This window comes from Toxorhynchites rutilus, chromosome 2 (assembly GCF_029784135.1).
Source record: "Toxorhynchites rutilus septentrionalis strain SRP chromosome 2, ASM2978413v1, whole genome shotgun sequence".
NCBI lineage: Eukaryota > Metazoa > Arthropoda > Insecta > Diptera > Culicidae > Toxorhynchites > Toxorhynchites rutilus.
In genome coordinates, this window is record NC_073745.1 from 154,843,429 (window position 1) to 154,865,950 (window position 22,522).

Here is a 22,522-nt window from a genome sequence, read left to right on the forward strand (position 1 = left end):
AGACGGCGAAGTTCCTCTAGGAACGTTAGAGCCATTTAAGGAGAAGACGACTTTAATGTAGGTCCGAACATGTTGATAATCCTTTCCTGCTTGGAACATTTAGATATCGGAATCGCAAAACCAATTGTATTTCGGGATTGGTTGAAGGTACAAAAAATGTTTTCATATCAGAATGCAAATAAACTGCGTTTTTTTTTTCTTCGGAAACCCTCATCAAAGTTTGGACTCTTTGTTGGTCAACCTCAGCTGCTGCATTCCCCGATCTCAACATGTCTGTAGCATCCCGAGTCCCTTTGGCATCCTCGTCAATTTCCGATTGACAATTGCCCAATAATTTTCGATCAGGCGGAATTGGGAGGATTGCCGTCTTTTTCGGTTTAATGGACCCCATTGTTACGGTACCACTGAAGTACCTCTCGACAGTAGTGGCAGCTAATCTGGCCAAAACTTCACGGGAATTTTGTGAGCCTTGATAAACGGAAGGAGACGTTTCTGCAGACACTCTTCCCTATATATTTTCGACAATGCAAATTCCTTGCCAAATCAAGAACTTCCTGGCAGTTTTAACAGCGAAATCAAACTTAAATTTGCCGGGGACATCTTCTCTGGCAATGGCCTTATAGAATTGCAGACCCGGGAGCTGTCCAAAACCACTTTCTCCAACCTTCGTACTTCATCTAAACCTTGTCGTACAACTTTCAAGGGTGTCTTTTGGCCACCAGATATTGCTTCAACGTCCTGTTTGCTTGCTTGTGGGCATGGACATTACGATAATCTTCTCGCATACAGAATTTTTGCGATGTCGTAACCAGAGAGTCTCGAATTTTCCTTAATTGTTCTTAATATCTTCACCTCAGCTTCCGATCGTGACTTCCACTACAATAGTTGTATATACACGGTCGATTTAGCCACATTCATCGATTTCACGTTTTTGGTACCTGACCACGTCGGATTTCAAATGTGGGTGTCCAAAATCATCTTTCTTCACTCGGCTTCCTTCCTGCACAACTTTTTCAAAACAAAATGGATCAACGTGAATTTGTTACCGTCGAAAGATACAAGTTTTTCGAACAATTTGCTGTCAGGCGTTTTCAAATATGCCTACTTCGATAAAATACACAGTGATTCCGGTTTTTAAATGTTTCAAGCTTTATTTAGTGGATGTATATTATTGTACCATGAAAATATTGTTTTGCTTCTGTGTCCTATCGTTCTTCTATTTACTTTGCTAGTAGGATGAATTAATTGAAATTAACATAAAATTTTTTTCGCTGATTGCTCACTGATCGAACGAATCGTGACAGATTTGGAAAACTGGAATTGGAAGACTGCGAGGAGTGTTAAACATTGATTAACTCTTTTCGCAACCTTTCGTGTACTTTCCTTTTATATTCCCAGCAAATCATCGATATCCACAAGGATGATGCTGCGCACGGAGCTATTTGTTGTAGTTCGAGCAGAACTACTGCAAACTGGGAAATCTCCCAGAGTGTTGCCATAGTAACCAACCTGATATCGATTTTCTTTTCGAGATCTCGAGGGTTGATATTATTTCCCATTTTCCCGGCTATCATCTGCTGCTATCTGTGTACCGACCGATGCGAGCGTGTATACTTACCTTCTCGGAATGTATAACATCAGACGGTTGGGTCCGAGCGTGACTCACCCAAATGTGTGTTTGCTAATCGTGGAACGCGCTTCTGTTGTTGGTTCGTGCAAATTACATGCACCATCGTTACACGTTTTGGTGGTTGGGAAAGGTTTAGCCTCCATCCAGTTTGTTATCTATATTTGAATTGTGTGTAAAGGATACATTTTATAATTAGAACAATGATACGTAACATCGAATCGTTTTAACAAAAGATAATTTTTGTTAATCATATGGGCATTTTTTCCTTGAGTACGCGTAATGATTATTCGATGCGGTTGAATGTGCACTTTCAATAACAGGATAGTGTGGGAGACGTCGAATACCATTTATCTTAGCTCAGATTCCGGTGACGTCAGATATCTGAGTGTGCTGAAAATAACACTATAATTCAAAAGTAAATTTTCTTCTAGTCTCTTCGATTCGCATTAGGGAATAAACCTTGTCTTCTTTTTTCCATTAAATTTTTGTGCTAAAATATTGAGGTGTTATCATCATTAACACACAAATATTCACTTGCGAACAAGCTGAGCATATATAATGTTTGTGTTAATCATCAGTAATCGGCCTCCAGAGGGGAGTTTCTATGAATCATCGCAAGCGTTAGGTAGTAAATACTTCTGAGAAGAGTAATGAGTAAACGAGGACTATGTACTGTCGATTGTATGATATTTCATTTGTCTGAATTTCCTTTCAAGTAAATTCGATTTTGTTTTGTTTTGTAGTGTAGCATTTGATTATTTCATGTTGTTTGTGATATAATTATAGTTGTTCCTGGTGTTGGCTGTAGAATCGCTTTTATTCATAAAACACTAACCACACATACAAATGTACTAACAAAGGAATTAATCATGTTGACTTCTGTTGTAAAAAAATAGAGAAACTGGCACAAGCAACCACTCATCGACAAACTGTAAAAAATACTTTCACTTGGATTTACGTCGCGTTTCCCTAAACAAAATAAAAAAAAATAAAATCATAAATATGTTTGCAATTTACATGCTGTAGTCAACAGAAACCGGTTCCTCCCTGAGCTTATCATCTTCCCTCATCCAGCGGTTCTCGGCGAACGAACGAAATCAACCAATAATCATACTTCGGTCTTAACAACTCGTGTCTGCGTCTAATGTCTAATCTTAAGGAATAGCGCGCAACAATTTTAAGAGAGCTAAGTTGATCATCCCCTAGCGTTAACGATTTTCTCTTCTAAATAAGAACTACTCTGATCACTTGCTAAAACCGATAAACGCATTATAATGTTTCTAGGTCAAGTGGTTCATCGTCAGTACGCTCCAACAACAGTAGTATCAACCCGATTCCTTACCTCAATCCTGAATTGTCCATATTCGCTACCTCCCGCAGCCCCAATGGTACCGTTAATATGTCGCACCTGAATCAGTTACAAATTAACCAACTCACGGCTAAAAACAGCAACATCACAATTACTCCAGCTAATAATACCTCAACTAGCACTAGTAGCGGGGCAAAGACACCTTCCTCCTACCCTAAAAGCAGCCCGGTTTCTATAACCGCTGTGCCAGTATCATCACCATCACGAGCATCCCCGAAAGGTGCGCAAGCAAGACAGCCGCCACCGGCACTGATTCCGGTCAGTCCGAACAGTCAGTATCATATGCCAGCTTCCGCCAACAGTCAGTTGCTGAGCCAAGTTGAGCTATTACGAGACAAGTTGCTGCTGAGTAACGCCACTAGTTTGGCAGCGGTTGCGGCAGCCTACGGTGCCATTGTTCCTAATCCTGCATCCTTCCCCATGTCCTCTTCTTCTGTTCCTCTTTCTGACCCTGTAGCGAATAAAACTAGTGTAGACAATACCAGATATAAGAGCGTAATTACCTCACGAGCAGCAATGGATGTAATCGATCTATCTTCCCCTCCAAGGTCAAACATGGCAGGAGCGGCGGCCGCAGCAGCACTTTCTCAACAGCAGCAGCAGCAGCAGCAACAGCAACAGCAGAAACGTTCGAACGCCGCTGCCGCTATGACCAACGGTCGTTCGAATACCACAATCACATCCACTAGCAATTATCGCTCGACGACAGCTGCCGCGGCGGCTGCCCTTCAGCAACAGCTGCAGCAGCAACAAGCCGCTGTGGTGGCCGCCCAACAGCAGGCCGCAGCCATGGGTGACGGAGGAACCCGGCATGGTAACGTGATCATGCTGCCGGAAATGACCATGGGCGGCACACCGTACAAACCGTACGAAGTTGTTAAAAAACCTATCGAGAACAAAACCATTTACTGCATCAACAAGACACCGTACAGGAACACCGACTATCTGATGACGATACAGGACTTGAAGGATGTCTTCTTTCCGTACATTAGTCTAGAAGTGTGTCGGAGGGTGCTGAACGCGTTGGACATCAATGTGTTTATTGGCAATAGGTGAGTGTTTGTCTTTTTTATATTTTGAGCACCTAATCCGCGAGATACGACTGAGTATCACGTAACATATCGTTATAGAAACCATATCCAAAATTCGTGTTAAACCTTACACGAAACCATTCAGTTCAATTTGCAATGGAATTGTGCATTTGATAATATTCTGTTAGTAGCGGACCCGGTTAATTTCGTACAGTCACACATAATTTCATAATTGAATGTTATGGAACTCACTCCGTTGTTTCGATCCCATCGTAGTACTTCTCTTCTTCTAGTACTGTAGTGGTAGCTTGTCAAATCAGACCAAAACTTTACAGGTCTATTAGGAACTTTAATGTACGGAGGAATACGTTTTTTCAGGCACTATTGCTCGTACATTTTGGAATCCACAGTCTTTTTTGTTACGAAAACCTAGGTGTTGTCCGCAGCTGCAAATATCTGGCCAGATCATTAGCTTCATCAAAATTGTAACGGAATAATTTCAATACTTAAAAAAATAGTCTACATTTTAATATAAAAACATTTTTTGTACCCTGAACCAATCCCGAGATGCAACTATGTGGTTCAAGCTTTATGTTGCTTTTTCTGATACTGTCGTCATATTTCAGTTTGCTTTAAATTGATCTTTGTTGTCGATAGTGTTCAGTATTAACGGTTTCGCAAGATTTGAGTAGCTCATAGTAGTTCAAATTTATCAGATCCCACCAAGTAAAAGAACTCTCTTCTGTCCATAACGATTTGGTCGTGCGACCGATGTTGACCCAGGACTTATCCAAGACCTCGATGCTTAGAATTCTCAAAATAAATCCACTAATCATCGCCATTCACAGTACGATGGAGAAATGATTTCTTTTTGTACCTGACTAGCAGTATGTGATTTTTCTATTTTCCTTCTGTCTCTCGTTCAGCTCAATTTTCGGTCTTCTGGATCATTCCCATGTCTTTCAAACACGTGGAAATGGCTTCTTGAGTCATATTCGGTTGATCCGCGATTTGTTGTTACGTTTGATTGCCATCATCGTCCATAAATTCTTACAGTCGATAGTCCACAGTCCATAAACTAATTCAGAGGTTTTCCACACTCTTCGTTTCTCACGTTAAATTTTTTGAATCATTCAAACGGCTGCGATTTTTCAGAAGCCATATGTTTCGACAAGCATTCATTGCGATTCTGCCGCAGTTTTCTTTAAATCATAGCCTTTTGACTTCTGACAAAACTGTAGAATTGACCAATCAGTAGCTGGTCCGAGTTTGACAGTTATTTGGTCGGAAATCGATCTCTGTCTGTCTGGTCTAGTCTCGACTCAGGTTCCTCCTAGACAAACGGTTACTGGAAAGTATCTCAGAGTTTTGAAACAGTTGATGGCCAGAATCTGTCGAATTCGGCCCAAATATCACAATACAGAAAGTTGGACTCTTCTACACGATAACACGGCGAATCACAGGTCACGTATTATGCGTATTTTTTTGGCTCGAAATTGCGACTGTCTTAAATTATTCACTGTATTCATATACACATTTATTCACATTTGGCACCCTATGACTTACAAGGGCGGTCCGATAAGTACTTAGTCTCATGCCCGATGGTGTCAGTATCGCAAGAGAGATTTTCATGTATTCTCGTCAACGGCTACTGTCAAAATTTTAGCCGAATCGAATTTACTTTTGTTTTGTTTTGACCGTTTGTGGAAGCGGGCGTGTCCGCGGGTTTTAGAAGAATGGGAAAAATTGGAAACTCCGCCGTCGCCACGGCCAAATTGGTCGAATTGCACTACGAAGTGCTGCCCCATCCACCGTATTCTCCAGATTTGGCCCCGGACGACTTTTTTGTTTTCAAACTTGAAACAGTCACTCGCCGGGCTGAAATTTGAGTTGAATGAGGAGGTCATCGCCGCCACGGAGGTCTACTTTGCAGACCTCGAAAAAAGCTCCCGCTTTTGAATCGCTAATCAATCGGATATAAATAGTGTATCGAAGCTCTGAATTATGCAATCAACAAGAATTAAAATAACTTGTTCAGAAGGTAATCCCCACTACTAGAGTTGCCACATATACAGAATTTTCTGTATTTTACAGATTTTTCGCCAAATTTAAGATACAGAATCTGTATATACAGAATTAAAGATTTTCAGCAAAGATATAGAATTTACAGATTTTTTTTTAAATTCAATTTTAAATATTGAATTTATTACAGGGCATACATACCTTGATTTATAGAAATATTGAACGTAACGCAACGAGATGGCTTTCGTTGGAGGCCGTTGTTAAGCGAAATCTTGAACGATTTGAAGAGCTTGAAGTATTCTTTTCGTTCCAAGTTAAGTATAATCATAATCAATCCGCCAATAGTATATTGACTCATTGAAACGATCCTATGACTAAACCGATTATGCTTTTCCTAAACTTTGTTCTACTGCTTCTCAATTACGTCAATTGCACTTTTCAATCAGAATATAAATATAACTTGGATTACTTATGTTTGGAGATGATTACCTTGATGTGAAAGATTTCGAAGACTTTCTGAAGAAGCCTGAAAAAGGATTGCAGATAGGGAGCTGACCTTCAAATCGTTTTGTCGTTACTTCTATATTGAACTCGTGAAACAAATTTTGAAGCAATTTGATTTCAGCGATCCGGTCATCGGAACTGCGGCCTTGATAAACCCTCAAAATTCCTTCATTCTAAGTAAGGATTTTTTTATCAGTGTAATTATTTTTTAAATTGAATTTGAAGTCAATCGATTTTGAAGTTCTAACATGTTTGTCAAACATTACATTCCAATCAGAGTTATGATTAAAAAAAACAGGAAGTGGGTTATATCTATGGTATAACCGCAAGGGTGACGTAGGACTATCGTTGATTTAGAGATCATTTGTTTGAAGTTGAATCTAAATCCATCCTGAATGAATGAATAAATAAATATTTGGGTGACTTCAAAAACGAGAGTGTTACGTTGGAGACTCAAGGTTTTATGCTTCCAATATTGGATACAAAAAACCTTGTTCTGAAGAATAATCTTCAGAAGCTTTCCTGCTAACTGCACTTGATTGACAAATCACAAAACCAAATGTATGTGGTCGCAGTATTATATGGATAGAAAACCTTAAACTAAACTCGCTTGAATGTAATTTTCAATTCCAAGGGGAACTGGCAGATTATTTTTCAGCAATGATCATTTCTTTCAAGGTTTCCTCTCGATAACCAGCAAACGAAAAGAGTTGCGCGCGTGTATGTGTGTGTGTGGCGGCTGCTTCTATGTCTTCCCGAGGAACCGTATTTCGATGCTGATACTCTCTTGGTCACGAGAGTATCAGCATCGGCTTTTCTGCGCTCCCTCACAGTTAAAACAAACTGATTGCATTTCAGGTCAGGTCAGGCCAGGTAATGAATCCCTCGATCCCTCGCCGTTCAGCTCGTTCAGTAACGATGTTGTCTTGTCGATGTCCTCAGGCGTCGTGCACAAATTACGTAACGCTAAAAATCCGAATTTTGAACCACCTCTCCCCCCCCCCTTCGTAACGCAATTTCCTATCTCTAATAAACAGAAAGTAACGCAACATCTAACCCCTCCCCCCTTATCACGTTACGTAATTTGTGCACGACGCCTCACGAAAAATGAATGGGTTTCACCACCAGAATATCATTTCAGTATGCTTTTCGTGCGTGATTGAATCGAGAGAAGGTGTGGTTTACGATGGCAATTTGGAAGGCAAACTAGAGGAGAATGAACTCTCTGAGTATGAAAATTTCGGCGACTGAGCAATAATCGATTGAAAATTATATAATTTTCGCGATACGAAACATTTTCCGTTTTTCATGTTATGCATCCAATATTGGATACGAAAATATCCTACTGATGGGAAAGAATAATCTTCAGAAGCTTTCCAGCTAATTACACTTGATTGAAAAATTACGAAATCAAATGTAGCTGGTCGCTGTTTTCGCCATATAATTAGAAAACATTAAAATAAACTCTTTCGCATGGATGTATTCTTCAATTCCCAGGGAACTGGCAGATTATTTTTCAGCAACGATTAGATCTTTCCGGAATTTTCTCGATGCTGTATGGCATCCAAACGAAAATTCTCGTTTCAGTTTGGCCTGCAAAAAACTTTTCTAAACTCTAATCCATCAAATTTGGAGCCCTGAAAAGGGCCGATGATTATATGCTAAGCTAATATAGCACCCTCTCCTTGGATTCGATGAGCCAGCTGAATGTCCTTAGGCATGATGTGACGCGTTTTGCGTGGATAGCACACAAATTTGTATCTTCGAATAAGCCCCCTGCAGCGTCATAACCGCGGAACTTTGGAAGCGCAAGTCGGTTTTGAAGTCCTGAGCAATTCCACGATCCAAAAGCTGCAAAGGTAGCTTGCGGATCAGTAATTCGGTCGACTTCCGATAGCGATGAATTTCACGCAAAGTTCCCGATCGATAGCGATGTGGCTTCTTCACCTATCCTGCGGCTGGTGCGCTTATCCGAGCTGCTTTCGTGTGCCTTACCACTGAAAGACTAACTAGCTATCTGCTTGGTCCCAAACAAACGAGTCGTCACGGTGCGAGAGTAGAGTAAGAAATGAACGAAAGCAAAGGAAGCGTCATTTTATAAACCATAAAAGTATAGAATCTAAACCCTACCCTTATTATATTCGTTGCTTACCCTGAGAGAGAAACGAATAACATCGAAGTAAGTATACAGTAATGTATTTGAATCCGGACACTTTGCGTTACATTTAATACCATACCGCAGCCACAACATTTTCTGCATGTTGAATTAATGCGATTGATAAGTAACTATCAAGAAACTATCAGTAACTATATTAGCAACTATTAATCGCATAAATTCAACATGAAAAAAATGTTATGGCTGTGGTATGATATTGAATGTAATGCAAAGTGTCCGGATTCAAAAGCATTACTGTAAAAAACAGTTTTTTTTTTTTTATTTAAATCGTTTATTTTTACAGGCTCAGTTACATAGGTTTAGAGGAGCCGAACTCCTTACTGTATTGTTACTAGTATATATATACATTTTTCCTTAATTCTAATGTTAATAATATAGGAAACCGATTACTCGCGGTCAACTCGAGTTTAGAAGGGTGACATATTTTCTTCAGGAAAAGGAGGGGATATGAGGATATGTTGACATTGATCACACTCACACTCTCAATCACACTCATCACACTCAATTCTTAAACCTATCTTATATCTAATATGTATTTACATTTCATCTTATTCTTAAGAAGGGATCCGATCTCTCACAAAGGAAAAGGAAAAGGAAAAACTAAGGGTATAAGGACAATCACACACGAAGATCGATAGCTTTAAGGAATACATATATTTGGGACATGTAATCAAGGTCTAACCGAGCCAACACGTCTCTCACCGGCACATTGGGCTGCCTTCCTCGGGCCCGAAGGGTGACTACTAAATTCGATCTGGCGACAAGATACAGCTCGCACGACCAAACAACGTGCTCGATGTCGTGGTAACCTTGGCCACAAACACAAAGATTGTTGTCGGCAAGATTAATACGAAAGAGTAGCGCATCTAACGAACAGTGATTGGACATGAGTCGGGAGAAGGTGCGAATAAAGTCCCGGCTCAAGTCCAGACTTTTGAACCATGGTTTGAGGCTAACCTTAGGGATAATCGAGTGGAGCCACCGGCCCAATTCATCTTCGTTCCATTTGCGTTGCCAGTTAACTATGGTATTTTTGCGGACTAAAGAATAAAATTCATTGAAGGCGATTTGACGCTGATAAATATCGCCTTCAATTGCACCTACCTTTGCTAATGAGTCAGCCCTCTCATTACCCAGAATTGAGCAATGTGAAGGGACCCAGACAAAGGTAATGACATAACAGCGTCTGGATAAAGCACTCAAAATTTCTCGTATTCTCTCAAGGAAGTACGGCGAGTGCTTTTCCGGCCTCACTGAACGGATAGCTTCGACAGAGCTAAGACTATCCGTTACAATGTAATAGTGTTCAACAGGTCGTGAGGCGACGCTGTCCAGCGCCCAGTGTATCGCTGCCAATTCAGCAATATACACTGAGCAAGGATTCTGAAGACTGTGTGAGGTGCTAAAAAATTCGTTGAACACTCCAAATCCTGTGGACTCATTCATAGAGGACCCATCAGTAAAGTACATATTATCACAATTGATATCCCCATACTTTGCATCGAAGATCGTTGGAACGATCCTCGATCGAAGATAATCTGATGTTCCATGGATATCCTGCTTCATGAACAGATCAAAATGCACAGAGGAATTGATGTAGTCAGGAAAACAAACACGGTTGGGAATATACGAAGAAGGATCAACCTGCATGGAGACGAATTCATGATATGAGCTCATGAATCCAGAATGAAAATTTAGCTCGATCAGCTGCTCAAAATTTCCGATCACCAATGGGTTCATAACCTTACACCGGATGAGGAACCGAAGAGATAATAAATTGAAGCGATCTTTTAGTGGGAGTAGGCCTGCCAAAACCTCGAGACTCATGGTATGCGTTGAGGGCATACATCCCAACGCGATACGGAGACAAAGATACTGAATTCGCTCGAGTTTAATGAGGTGTGTTTTGGCAGCTGATTGAAAACAGAAACTGCCATACTCCATCACTGAGAGAATAGTTGTTCGATACAACATTATAAGATCTTCGGGATGGGCTCCCCACCAGGTGCCGGTAATTGTACGGAGAAAGTTTATTCTTTGTTGACATTTTTTACTCAGATACCTAATATGGGCCCCCCAAGTACATTTAGAGTCGAACCAGACACCAAGATACTTGAATGACATAGCATGAGTGATCGGTTTACCCAAAAGTTGAAGCTTTGGTTTTGCTGGTTTATGCTTCCTAGAAAAAACCACCATCTCTGTTTTCTCCGTGGAGAATTCGATCCCTAGCCCAATGGCCCAGGTTGAAAAATTGTTCAAAGTATCTTGTAAGGATTCTTGCAGGTCGGATTCGTTTGATCCTACGACAGACACCACTCCATCATCTGCAAGTTGTCTTAGGCTGCAATTTTGTGTAAGGCAATTGTCAATGTCGCTTACGTAGAAGTTGTACAAAAGGGGGCTTAAACATGAGCCCTGGGGGAGTCCCATGTAAGAGACCCGACTTACTGCCGAATCTCCGTGAGAAAAGTTCAAATGTTTCTCACAAAGCAAGTTATATAACATATTATTCAATAGAGGCGGCAGACCCCGAGATTGTAATTTGTCTGACAAAACCTCTATTGAAACAGAATCAAAGGCCCCCTTTATGTCCAAGAATACTGAAGCCATTTGTTTTTTTTCGGCGTAAGCCAGTTGAATTTCTGAAGAAAGCAACGCAAGACAATCATTCGTCCCCTTGCCCCTGCGGAACCCATATTGTGTATCTGAGAGTAGGCCATTCGTTTCAACCCATCGATCAAGGCGAAACAAGATAATTTTCTCCAACAATTTCCGTATACAAGACAGCATTGCTATTGGGCGGTACGAATTGAAGTCGGACGCGGGTTTTCCGGGTTTTTGAATAGCTATAACTCGTACTTGTCTCCAATCATCTGGAACAATATTATGCTCCAGAAACCGATTGAATAAGTTCAACAAGCGATGTTTCGCCACATCAGGGAGATTTTTCAGCAAGTTGAACTTAATTCTATCCGATCCCGGAGCAGAATTGTTACATGAAAGGAGAGCAAGAGAGAATTCTACCATCGAAAACTCGGAATCAAGATCGCACCTATCTTGTGGTATATCTCGAATAATTCTTTGCACTGGAGCGGAATCGGGACAAACCTTTCGTGCAAAATTAAAAATCCATCGATGTGAATATTCCTCGCTTTCATTGGATGAAGAGCGATTTCTCATGTTTCGAGCCACTTTCCATAATTTTTTCATTGACGTTTCTCGTGACAAACCTCCTACGAAATTTCGCCAATAAGCACGTTTTTTCCCTTTGATCAAGTTTTTAAATTGATTTTCAAGGTCCAAATACTTCTGAAAATTTTCAGGGGTTCCACGTTTCCGAAAAGCTTTAAATGCATTCGATTTATCTCCATAAAGCTTGGAACACTGGCCATCCCACCATGGATTGGGAGGCCTTCGATGAATAGTGGAACCTGGGATGGGTTTCGTTTGAGCGCGAACCGCGCTGTCATATATCAAACGAGAAATGAAGTTATACTCCTCCAATGGAGGCAAACCATCTCTGGAATTGATGGCTAGAGCAATCGCGTCCGCATATTTTTTCCAGTCAATGTGTCTTGTGAGGTCGTATGCCATGTTTATTGATTCAGAAGAATTCAACCCATTGGTGATAGAAATTTTGATTGGCAAGTGGTCACTACCGTTGGGATCCTGGATTACATTCCACTTGCAATCTAACGATAGTGAATTCGAGCAAAGCGAGAGGTCAAGAGCACTTGGTTTAGCAGGAGGTTTAGGTACACGTGTTGTTTCCCCAATGTTCAAAACGGTCATATTGAAGCTGTTACAAAGGTCATATATCAACGATGAACGATTGTCGTCGTACTGTTCCCCCCAGGCAGTTCCGTGAGAGTTGAAGTCTCCCAAGATTAATCGTGGCTCAGGAAGGAGTGAGCACATGTCAACAAGTTGCTTGCGGCTAACCGCAGCTCTCGGAGGCCAATACAAGCTGACTATACAGAGGTCTTTGCCTCTGATGTTTGCATGACAAGCAACAGCTTCGATCCCTCCAATAGGTGGAAGGTCAATTCTAAAAAATGAGTGACACTTATTGATCCCCAATAGTACCCCTCCGTATCTGTCATCACGGTCCAAGCGTATTATATTAAAATCGTGGAAAGAAAGATCATTTTGAGAAGAGAGCCAGGTTTCGGATAGAGCAAAAACATCACAATTGAGTTTATGAATTAGAAATTTGAATGTATCCAATTTAGGGATAAGACTACGACAATTCCACTGTAAAACAGTGATATCTCCGACCTCTCTATTTAAATTAGACATCAAGAGAGATAATCATTGCAAGGAGGGGCCATGTTTGCATCAATTGCTGCAAAATTGTCTTTAGTACTGGAAGCATTGCGGTGACAATGGTTCTGATGGAGTCGGAAACATTAAAACACGTGAAGATTTGATCCACAAGGTCAGACAACTTTATAAATCCCGATTGGGAAGTTGAACTTGACGGAAAAACAGGGACAGTTGGGGTTTTTGATGTCCCCTCGAGTGCTGGGTCGTTCGAAGGTGAACTATTACCACGGAGGCCAGGAGGGACCTGATTTTGCTTATCCGCTGCACTCGATTTTTTGGGCAAGCTAACAGGGGGTATCACCGGAGGGACTTGTCCTTGAACTTTGGGAGTGGTCACATTTTTGCGCCGGGGATTCCCTTGAGAAATAAACGGCGTGCCCCCGTTAGCTGTATCCGCTTCCATTTCGTCAACTGGCAACGTAGCGAAGACATTGTGTGTATTGATTGGTTGTTGTTCTTGAGCCAGTGGAGAAGCGCCCTTCAAAATTTCTGCGAAAGTGCGTTTAGAGCGTTCCCTCAAAGAGCGCTTCTGTTTCTCCCAGCGAGCCTTGTATGTTTCACAAGCTGAGAGCACGTGTGGGGATCCCCCGCAATATGGACACTTATGCTCAGTCGCACTGCAGGATTTCCCCTCATGTTGTTCTCCGCAAGTGGCACATCGTTCTTTATTGGCACAATAAGCAGCCGTGTGACCAACTGACTGGCACTTTAGACAAGTCATTGGCTTTGGAATAAAAAGTCGCACGGCTAACCTCAATTTATCTACCATCACGTAGTCAGGGAGAGCTGAACCAGCGAAGGTGACTCGAAACGAGTTGGACGGCGTAAATTTCTTTTCTTCTCCTTCATGGGAGACTGTTCCGAGCTGGCGGCAACCCAAGATTTTAACAGTCGTCGAGGGCAGTTTTTTAAAACGGCCGGTACCTTCACTCGTAATGTATTCGCACGTCAAGCCCGTTTCGGTTATCACACCCTCAATTTCGACTATGTGAGAGGGTATGTAGACCCGATACTCAATTGAAAAATGCTGATCGACAACAATCTTGTTTGCGTCTTTTCGATCATTCACGACAACTCGCAATTTGTTTGGTCTAACCTTCGAAATTTCCGAAACGGAGGTATACCTTGCCAGATCTTTCGCGATCTGCATGACTCTCAACGCCTTTCCATTTGGCTTAGGCCTGAAGAAAACAACCCAGGGACCAGTTCCGGGCGCATCTTCTGGATAGACCTTTACACGGGGAGTGGGAATAACAGGGGGGGAAGGCGAGGACGGGGATTGAGAGTGGGAAGGCGAAGGTTGAGAAGGAGCGGGAAGAACAGAGGGAGAAGACGAGGTTGAAGGTAGAGTGGGATCGTTAAGGGCAGATGGGAGATTTGCTAGTTTTTTGGAGGGAGGCTTGGTAGGGTTAGCTGACTCGTCCCCAGAAGAAGTATCTTCCGTATTTGGAACACGTTTGAGTGACTTTTTTTTATCCGTTAGGAGAGAACTAGAGTCAGAGACCTCCATATCCGAAGGTCCCCCACTCTCTGCCATTTTAAATTTTCACTTATATTCTAAGTATTTTTTTAAACAATATTTCACAATAAAATAATTCACAAAAACAAACAAAAAAAAACTTAAAATTATTAAATATTTTCTCTCAGTATATTCAATCTTATTCACCTATGAACGCACTCCAGTGCAGATGAACGGGAGCGTGCTGAAAGCTCGTTGGTGGTGGGAATGTGCCTACGACACCACTACACACAGTCGTCGGTGAAAGCTTACCCGCACTGTCACTGTTGGCACGATGACTCGGCGAAATCTCCAATGTCGGCGAAGCAGCGACAAAACAAAAACCAATGCTTGGCTTTCCGAGGATGAAAGCCTTTATCCACTTGCAGGCAGGGCACTTCACTCACTATCCAGATAGTGAAATGAACTCTTCAGCGGCAAAAAAACAACAATCACGCGGTAACCGATAACGGAACTTGGACGCGACTTTCCTTCGTCTGGTTACTTCGGGCAATCGGCGAAGAATGTAAAAAACAGTTAACTCGACTGAAATTTTTTCGGTTCGGCCTGCAAAAACGAAATTAAGAGCCCCCGCCGACTGCAGACTGACTTGTCGACCGATAGTTCGGTCGGCTTCTTAATCAGTACGGAGAAAAAAAAGTCTGTAGTGTACAGCATAATGCATAGACGTAATTATGAGCTTCCCCATCTCACATTCCAATAAGATTAATGGGTTTCCAAGTGGGCGCGCTACATACGGATACGAATGATTTCAATAACCTGTTTTCGAAGCTATCATTAAGCTATTGAAACAATTTTTCGACTCAAAAAATAGCAATCATATAACTCTTGGACATTTTATCTTTTGTATGGAATGATTATCATACTGTTCCGTTGATCCGAAGCAGAATGAATCACGCTTAAAGATAGAATGGATTTTTTCTTGGAATTTAGTCAGCAGAAATAATGCCCTTTCCCAACAATTAAAAACGACAAACGGTAAACAGTTTCATCAAAGTGATTTCTTCGATATGGGGATATATTCACTACATCATGTCATATATTTCATATTTTTCATTATGAAATCCATATCCATGGCACCTATCGGTATCGAATTACCATCGACACCACGATTTTCGCTAAATGCTCCTTTCAGTTCGGCCTGTAAAAAACTTTTCTGAACTCTAATCCATCAAATTTGGAGCCCTGAAAAGGGCTGTTGATTATATGCTAAGCTAATATAGCACGCTCTCCTCGGATACGATGGGCCAGCTGGATGTCCTTGGGCATGATGTGACGCGTTTTGCATGGATAGCTCACAAATTGGTATCTTCTAATAAGCCTCCTGCAGCGTCATAACCGCGGAACTTTGGAAGCGCAAGTCGGTTTTGAAGTCCTGAGCAATTCCACGAACCAAATGCTGCAAAGGTAGCTTGCGGATCAGCAATTCGGTCGACTTCTGATAGCGACGAATTTCATGCGAAGTTCCCGGTCGATAGCGATGTGGCTTCTTCACGCTTCCTGCGGCCGATGCGCTTATCCGAGCTGCTTTCGTGGTGCCTTACCACCGAAAGACTAACGAGCTGTCTGCGAAAGACTAACGAGCTCGAGTCCTCACGGTGCGAGAGTAGAGTAAGAAATGAACGAAAGCAAAGGAAGCGTCATTTTATAAACCATAAAAGTATAGAATCTAAATCTAAGTCGTTGATCGCACTTGATTGAAAAAATCCAAAACGAAATGTATTTGGTCGAAGCATTATATGAGTAGAAAACAAATAATCGCTCGAAAATGACTTGATTTTAAGACTATTGAAACAAGTTTTTGGATGAAAAAGTAACAAGTATATGACGCGTAGACATTTTATCTTTCAAATGAAGTGTTTATCATACCATTTAGTTCAGTTGTTTAAGAGCTATTAACGCTCAAAATCTCGGTCTCCAGCGTAACGCTTTCGTTCTCGAAACTTTGGTTTTACACCCCGGTATAAAAAAGAAAGACGTAGTCCTACGTCAAAAATATTCTGGATTAGAGATGCATAAAACGGTTCATTTTCGTGATCCACTCTGAGCCATGATTTCAATCAAACTAATCGGCTCATTTGGGCTCTTCTTAAGAGATATTTTTCATGGATATGTAGATGGGTTCTTTGCAGTCTAATTGGTTACGTGTCCGCTACTAAGCGAACGATCAATAGTTCATAACTCATGGCCCACAATTGACCATCTTGTGTGTTACTCTAGCTATCACGTCCACACAATAATCATCATGTGACGGTAATCCCAGTCCCTTACCGCTCACATTGCGGTCTGCTGCATCGGTAATTGGTACTATGGATAACACAACGATGGAAGCCTCATATCAACAGTCCCGCTGTGTATGGTCCAACTGTGAACATTCGAACAATATGCATATTCTTATGCCGAAAAAAGGCGACATTGTGTAATTTACAACATATGTATCGTTAAGAGAGAAATATTATTACGCCTAAACGGCCACTGTGTAATGTGCAACAAAATTATCGTAAGATAAAAATGTACACAAATAAATTCGACTCTGTTACAGCTAAACTGCTAAATGAGCCTAAAAAAATAAAACAGATGGGATAAAAAAAACGATATGTAAAAAATTGGCAGATGTAGGAAATATAGCTCAAAACAATAAGAACGATAAATATGTGACTTTATACTATGTTTTTCGATATAGTTTTATCACAATATGCGCTGCCAATTTTGGTTTATATGCATAAGTTTTTATCTGTTGAAAGTCGGATCCATCTTCCGCAGCTGACCGGTCCTTTTGACGAAAAAGTCCGTTCACATGACATCAAAGATATTCCGGTGTCGTAGCATTTTTACGACCATTCCGTTGACAGTTTTTCTTTCCTCAAGCCAAAGCAAGAGTGTAGCTTGATCATCGCTTCTGGACTATCGAACATGTCAAGTTTTCAATCTGAATCCAATCAAACTGAAGCCCAATACATATGTGTGAAGATTTTGAGCGCATACTCAGTAGCAAACCAGTCTATTAGGCTTCACAAGAGCCAAAGCATCCTCAACAGTCTCTTTATTGAGCAGCAATCGATCCAACATATAAAACGTAGATTTCCACCGAGTTTGTACGCTGGTAGCGATGAAAATTACAAACATCCCTTATCGTGAGACCCATTTCACTTGAGATTATTTTTATGCATTAAATGTTGCAGACATTTCAAAAGCCTAAACCGAAGTTGAATAAACACAAGCCAAATGAAAAATCGGAGAGCAACGTGTCGGAATCGGTTATTTTTGGAAAACCAGTGCGTAATTGTTCTATGTTCTTATGACTTGATGTGGCTGCCGTTTGACTCAAACGAATAAGGTTGGTTCCTTTTCATAGGAATGAATTGAGCGAATAATGCGACCATTATAAATCACTACGTTTCTCGATCTGTACATCTATTTTAAGACTTTCCCCACAATTGATTACCGTTGTGATATTTAACATTACATTTATTGTAATATAATCGTTCGAAAAGTTTTTGCGTTTTATGCTGCGAAGTTAGGAGACTGTGGAAACAAACTAGCAGTTGGACACCCCATTCTCGTCATTATACGATTCAATCTTATCCTTCTGTATATCTGTATTTGTTGGTGTAAGCACGTCTCTTAGGAGATGAAACCCCACAGAATTTTGCTAATACTTTTGAAACTATTTGGACTATTCATTCTTGAGTTCGGATTCAGGTTATTGTAAAGTCCAATTGAATTTTCTGATAGAAATAAGTCGTTTTCTAATATACACTTTTCGCATTCTTTTCTCATTTTAGCCTCCAATATCAAGCGTTGCTAGAAGCCGGCCGCGCCAACGTAGACAAAATGCCCCTGGTGCAGGTAGTGGACGTAATGCAGTTTATGCCCCAGCTGCAGTACATGATGCGAGGGCAGGTTGGCCAGGAAGCACCGGCGAACAAGCGCGCACGCATCAGCTAGGAATTGGGGTGGGGGGTACAGCAACAGTGCCCTCAGAGCACAATTGTTTCAGACCTGATAACGAGCAGTAACAACAACATCACCAGCAGCAACATCCATTCGGGCGGAAGCAGCGTAAGTGCATCTTGGAGCCTGACACCAACGTCACCTTCTTCCGTTGGTAAAAAATCATCGTCATCCACTCCTGGCGCCATCAGTAGTTCAATTGCGACAACCGCTATCGTCAGTAGTAGCAGTAGTAGTGGATTTTCTTCCCCTACCAATCCTTTGAATTCCGATAAAAAGACCCTTTCGTCTTGTCGCTATCAGCAGGAAAAGATGGATTATTATCAAGACGCTTCTAGTCGAATGCTGGCTCAGGCCTCATCTTCGGCCTACTCATTTCAAGAATCTGCGCTTGCTGCAGCCGCAGCTGCCGCCGCAGCTCAACAGCAACAACAACAGCAGGTGCAGCAGGCAGCTGTGGTCGCGCAACAAGCAGCGGCGGCCGCTGCAGCTGCTCAACAGTTGACAGCGGCTAGCAATGCGGCGATTTTCTCATCACACTTTGCTCCAGGCTCGTATGCAACCGGTCCGATGCAGGTCGGATCGTACGATAGTTCCGCTGCTACTGCTGCTCGATCATGTGCTCTGCCGTCACCAACCATCTACCCGCCAACCCCCCCACCCTCGGCGCCCTGGATACATCCCTGGTACAGTGGCGATACCTTTTAGTCAGTAGTCACTAGCAGTATTGAAAACATCGTTTTTAATCTTTACCAAATTCCCCTCAGAAACTGTTGAAATAAACTCAGAGTTCCAAGAATAATAATTATACTTCATGATGTCAAATGTCAAAAAAGTGAGAAATCTTGAAAACGATTCTCATGAAAATTTGTATTATTCGATAATTTCCGCACAAACTCCGTAGAAAAAACAAATCAATCAAAGACTTGAAAAGATCATAACTGTATTAACCCCATGGTAACATGCTTAGCGTTATCCGGAACCGTACGAAACATAAAATTCATACAATTAGAGCGCTTTCGAATATCATTTCCAAACTATTTGACATCATCCCCCATAATATGTAATCGTAGAAATGTCGGACGAATTTCCCCTTGCTGAATGTAAATGTCTCCTTATTCGTCTTCATCTTCTACCGTTTTTAGCAAGAACTTATTCACACACACACACTCACTCACACATCATTAATTGAGATATGGAAAACTAAAGTTACTACTATTTGTATTTTAAACGTATAATTCTAAACAGAAAAAACTACTCAATCGTATAAGCATAAATGGTAAGCATAGGGAAAATAAGGACAGCGAATCCTTAGAAAATAATTCTCGCAGGAAGCGGAAGAGGAATATCTGAATATAGGAGCGCAAATTCGGCGGAACTGAATAGACTTGAGAATAAAAATCTCTTTGGTTATAAAGAAGAAAGCTTAATATGTTTAGGCGAAATCAATTGGTAGAGAAAACAAAACGAAGACAGTTTGAAAGCAATTTTTAGCCTTTTCGTTGTAACTGGAGAGTGAACAAAATTCAATTCAATGCTAGCGATTTCCTAACACGGGAACCTAATTTGTAGTCACAAATATTCCATTCGGGAGAATATGTTCTTAAGTAAATAAAACTATGAATTATGTTAACACTGATGAACTATTTGAAAAGCCGAGCGTAAAGAACCAACAAACAATTATAAAACATCGCACAGATGGACAGTCCCAGATAGGTTGTAAGAGTGATAGACAAGGAGTTAATTTACGTTGTTATATTGAAAGAAAAAATAGCATTCTAACAGTGTTTTAGTTTTTTTGAGCAGAGATGAGAAATAAATTATATGTTTTATTTATTTTTACCATTAATGATGCGACGCAAGTGTATACCCGTTGAAAAAAGCAAACTTGTTTATATTAAATATGTCAGACTATCAACCAAACGGAAAAATAAAGAATGATACGCTATCAGTGCACCGTCACTCTTCTGGCAGAAGCATTTCGTGAATCAAATAGAAAAATGTGTTTTATTGTTCGGTATAGCTTCCTCCGGAGTAATTACCCGTTCTGGTCAGTAATTCATATCAAACAGCGAACTTGTGTTTTGTTAGTGCGGTGTATCTATTTTCCGAAAAAAGGCAAATGATCAAATGATTTTCATAAGTGGTACTTTTGTTTGTTCTCTTCCAACTTACAATTTATCGAACAATCATCGTAAAAATATTTTTCATCCGAACATTAAACAACTTCACTTTCAACATGAAAATGAAGTTGTTTAATGCTCTGATGAAAAATATTTTTACGATGATTGTTTGATAAATTCTAAGTTGAAAGAGAACAAACAAAAGCACGTGTTATCATAGATAGCTTCATTGATCTTCAAAACATTCTCCTTGGAGATTCATACGCTGAACGTGAACGTGAAGAAAACATATAGGAAGTTGTGTCCAAGGCGCGATCGCATTGTTGACGTAGAACTACGCTGTAGTTTAATTCAAGTCGCTTGTTTATAACTGCGAATATTATTTTATAATGCTACGAAATTTTAGAAAAATAGCCATTCTACCAGTTTGGTCGCCCTTAAATATTTTTTTTCTTGTAGAATCATTTGACGATTATTGATGATTCATGCTTGTCCTCTCAGAACAATACATGCTCGAGATAAGCGCAGTTATCATCCTTTGTGGAGAAAGTTTTGCTACTGGCAAGCGGAACCAAATCACATACAACATTCCAGAACAAAATTTACTTTCCTGGTGACTAAATAAACGAAATAAACTCTTCCTGTTAATCTCAACAACCTCCAAAAAAAGTAGCACTGCTTCGTTATGATCAAGGTTAGTGCAAATGCAATCCTAGTTGAAGGGAGTTTTGCAACTGGCACGCGAACCCAAATAAATTTATAACTTATTGAATAACTTGGTATTCCCAAATAATTTTTGGTGCACAACCTCAACACCCGCTTTACCATAGCGTCAGTTCAATGCAAGGCTGAATATTTGCCTCAGCAGAGATTCATTACTAATACCCTAGCGCAAATATTTCCCTCCCGCTATCTCCCCTTCTTGTCACCAGGTTCGGATCGAAATGTTCACCCGCAACAGCGCAATACGTTAAAACGCACGCACAAACACACACAAAATTATCCATATATCGATGGCTTGAAGCAATTAAATATGCACACACTTATCTCCGTTTTGCGCTCTTCTCAACAGAAGCCCTTTTTGTTAATATTGCCGGTCTAGATCAGCTTAGCTGTCATCCTTTATGGAGAGAGCTTTGCTACCGTCATGCGAAACCAAATCACAGACAAAATTCCAGAACACTTATTTTCTTGGTGAGCCGACGATAGCCTAGTTTGATGATTCCCCACACAATTGTGTAGCTCAGAACCTTAATCGATGGCGTCAGTTTGATGCAATTATTGCAATGCTAGAGGCATCAGGGAGTCAGTAATTTGATCGCGTCCACAGCTCAATCCGAAACTAAGGGTGGGTTTAGACTAGTGATATATTCATGTGAAGAAATATGATGAGATTTTAGAAATCACATCAACCGTTTACACTAGCGTGAACTTCTATAATGAATATATTCATATTTTCAGTGAATTTATTCACCTGAAGTAGAACTGCATCCAACTTTAGTGATTTCTCACCAGTGAGAAATTTACAAGCGTTTACATATGCTGAATTTATTCAAGTTATATATACCTCGAATAAGTGTATCATATTTATTCTCACCCGTTTACACCTATTTTCACGTGAATAAATCCATCTATAGCTATAGATCTCCCTAATGTAAACCCGCCATAAGACACGTGAGACTTTAAACTTCTTCAGTTCAATCCTCTCTAACCTTCAAAAAGGCCCTTGGAAAACTTCACTTTTTCCTCGTATTACTCCTCCACTCCTCACCGTCCAGCTCGCCCAGCAACGATGTTGTTCCGTCGGTGTCCTCACGAAGACTGAAAATTTGCCTCAGCGAAATCCACTGTTTGTACTCTAGGCA

General features: G+C 40.8%; 1 protein-coding gene across 1 annotated transcript in view; it reads left to right on the forward strand.

Annotated features, from left to right (window-relative positions):
- The window catches only part of LOC129764850 (uncharacterized), a 38,135-nt gene extending 17,650 nt beyond the window's left edge, over positions 1–20,485 (forward strand). The window contains exons 4-5 of the mRNA XM_055764379.1: positions 3,548–4,051; positions 18,366–20,485. Of these exons, the coding sequence (XP_055620354.1) occupies positions 3,548–4,051; positions 18,366–18,528 (667 nt within the window). The 3' untranslated portion in view covers positions 18,529–20,485. The remainder of the gene's footprint in view (positions 1–3,547; positions 4,052–18,365) is intronic.
- The last annotated feature ends 2,037 nt before the right edge of the window (positions 20,486–22,522 follow it).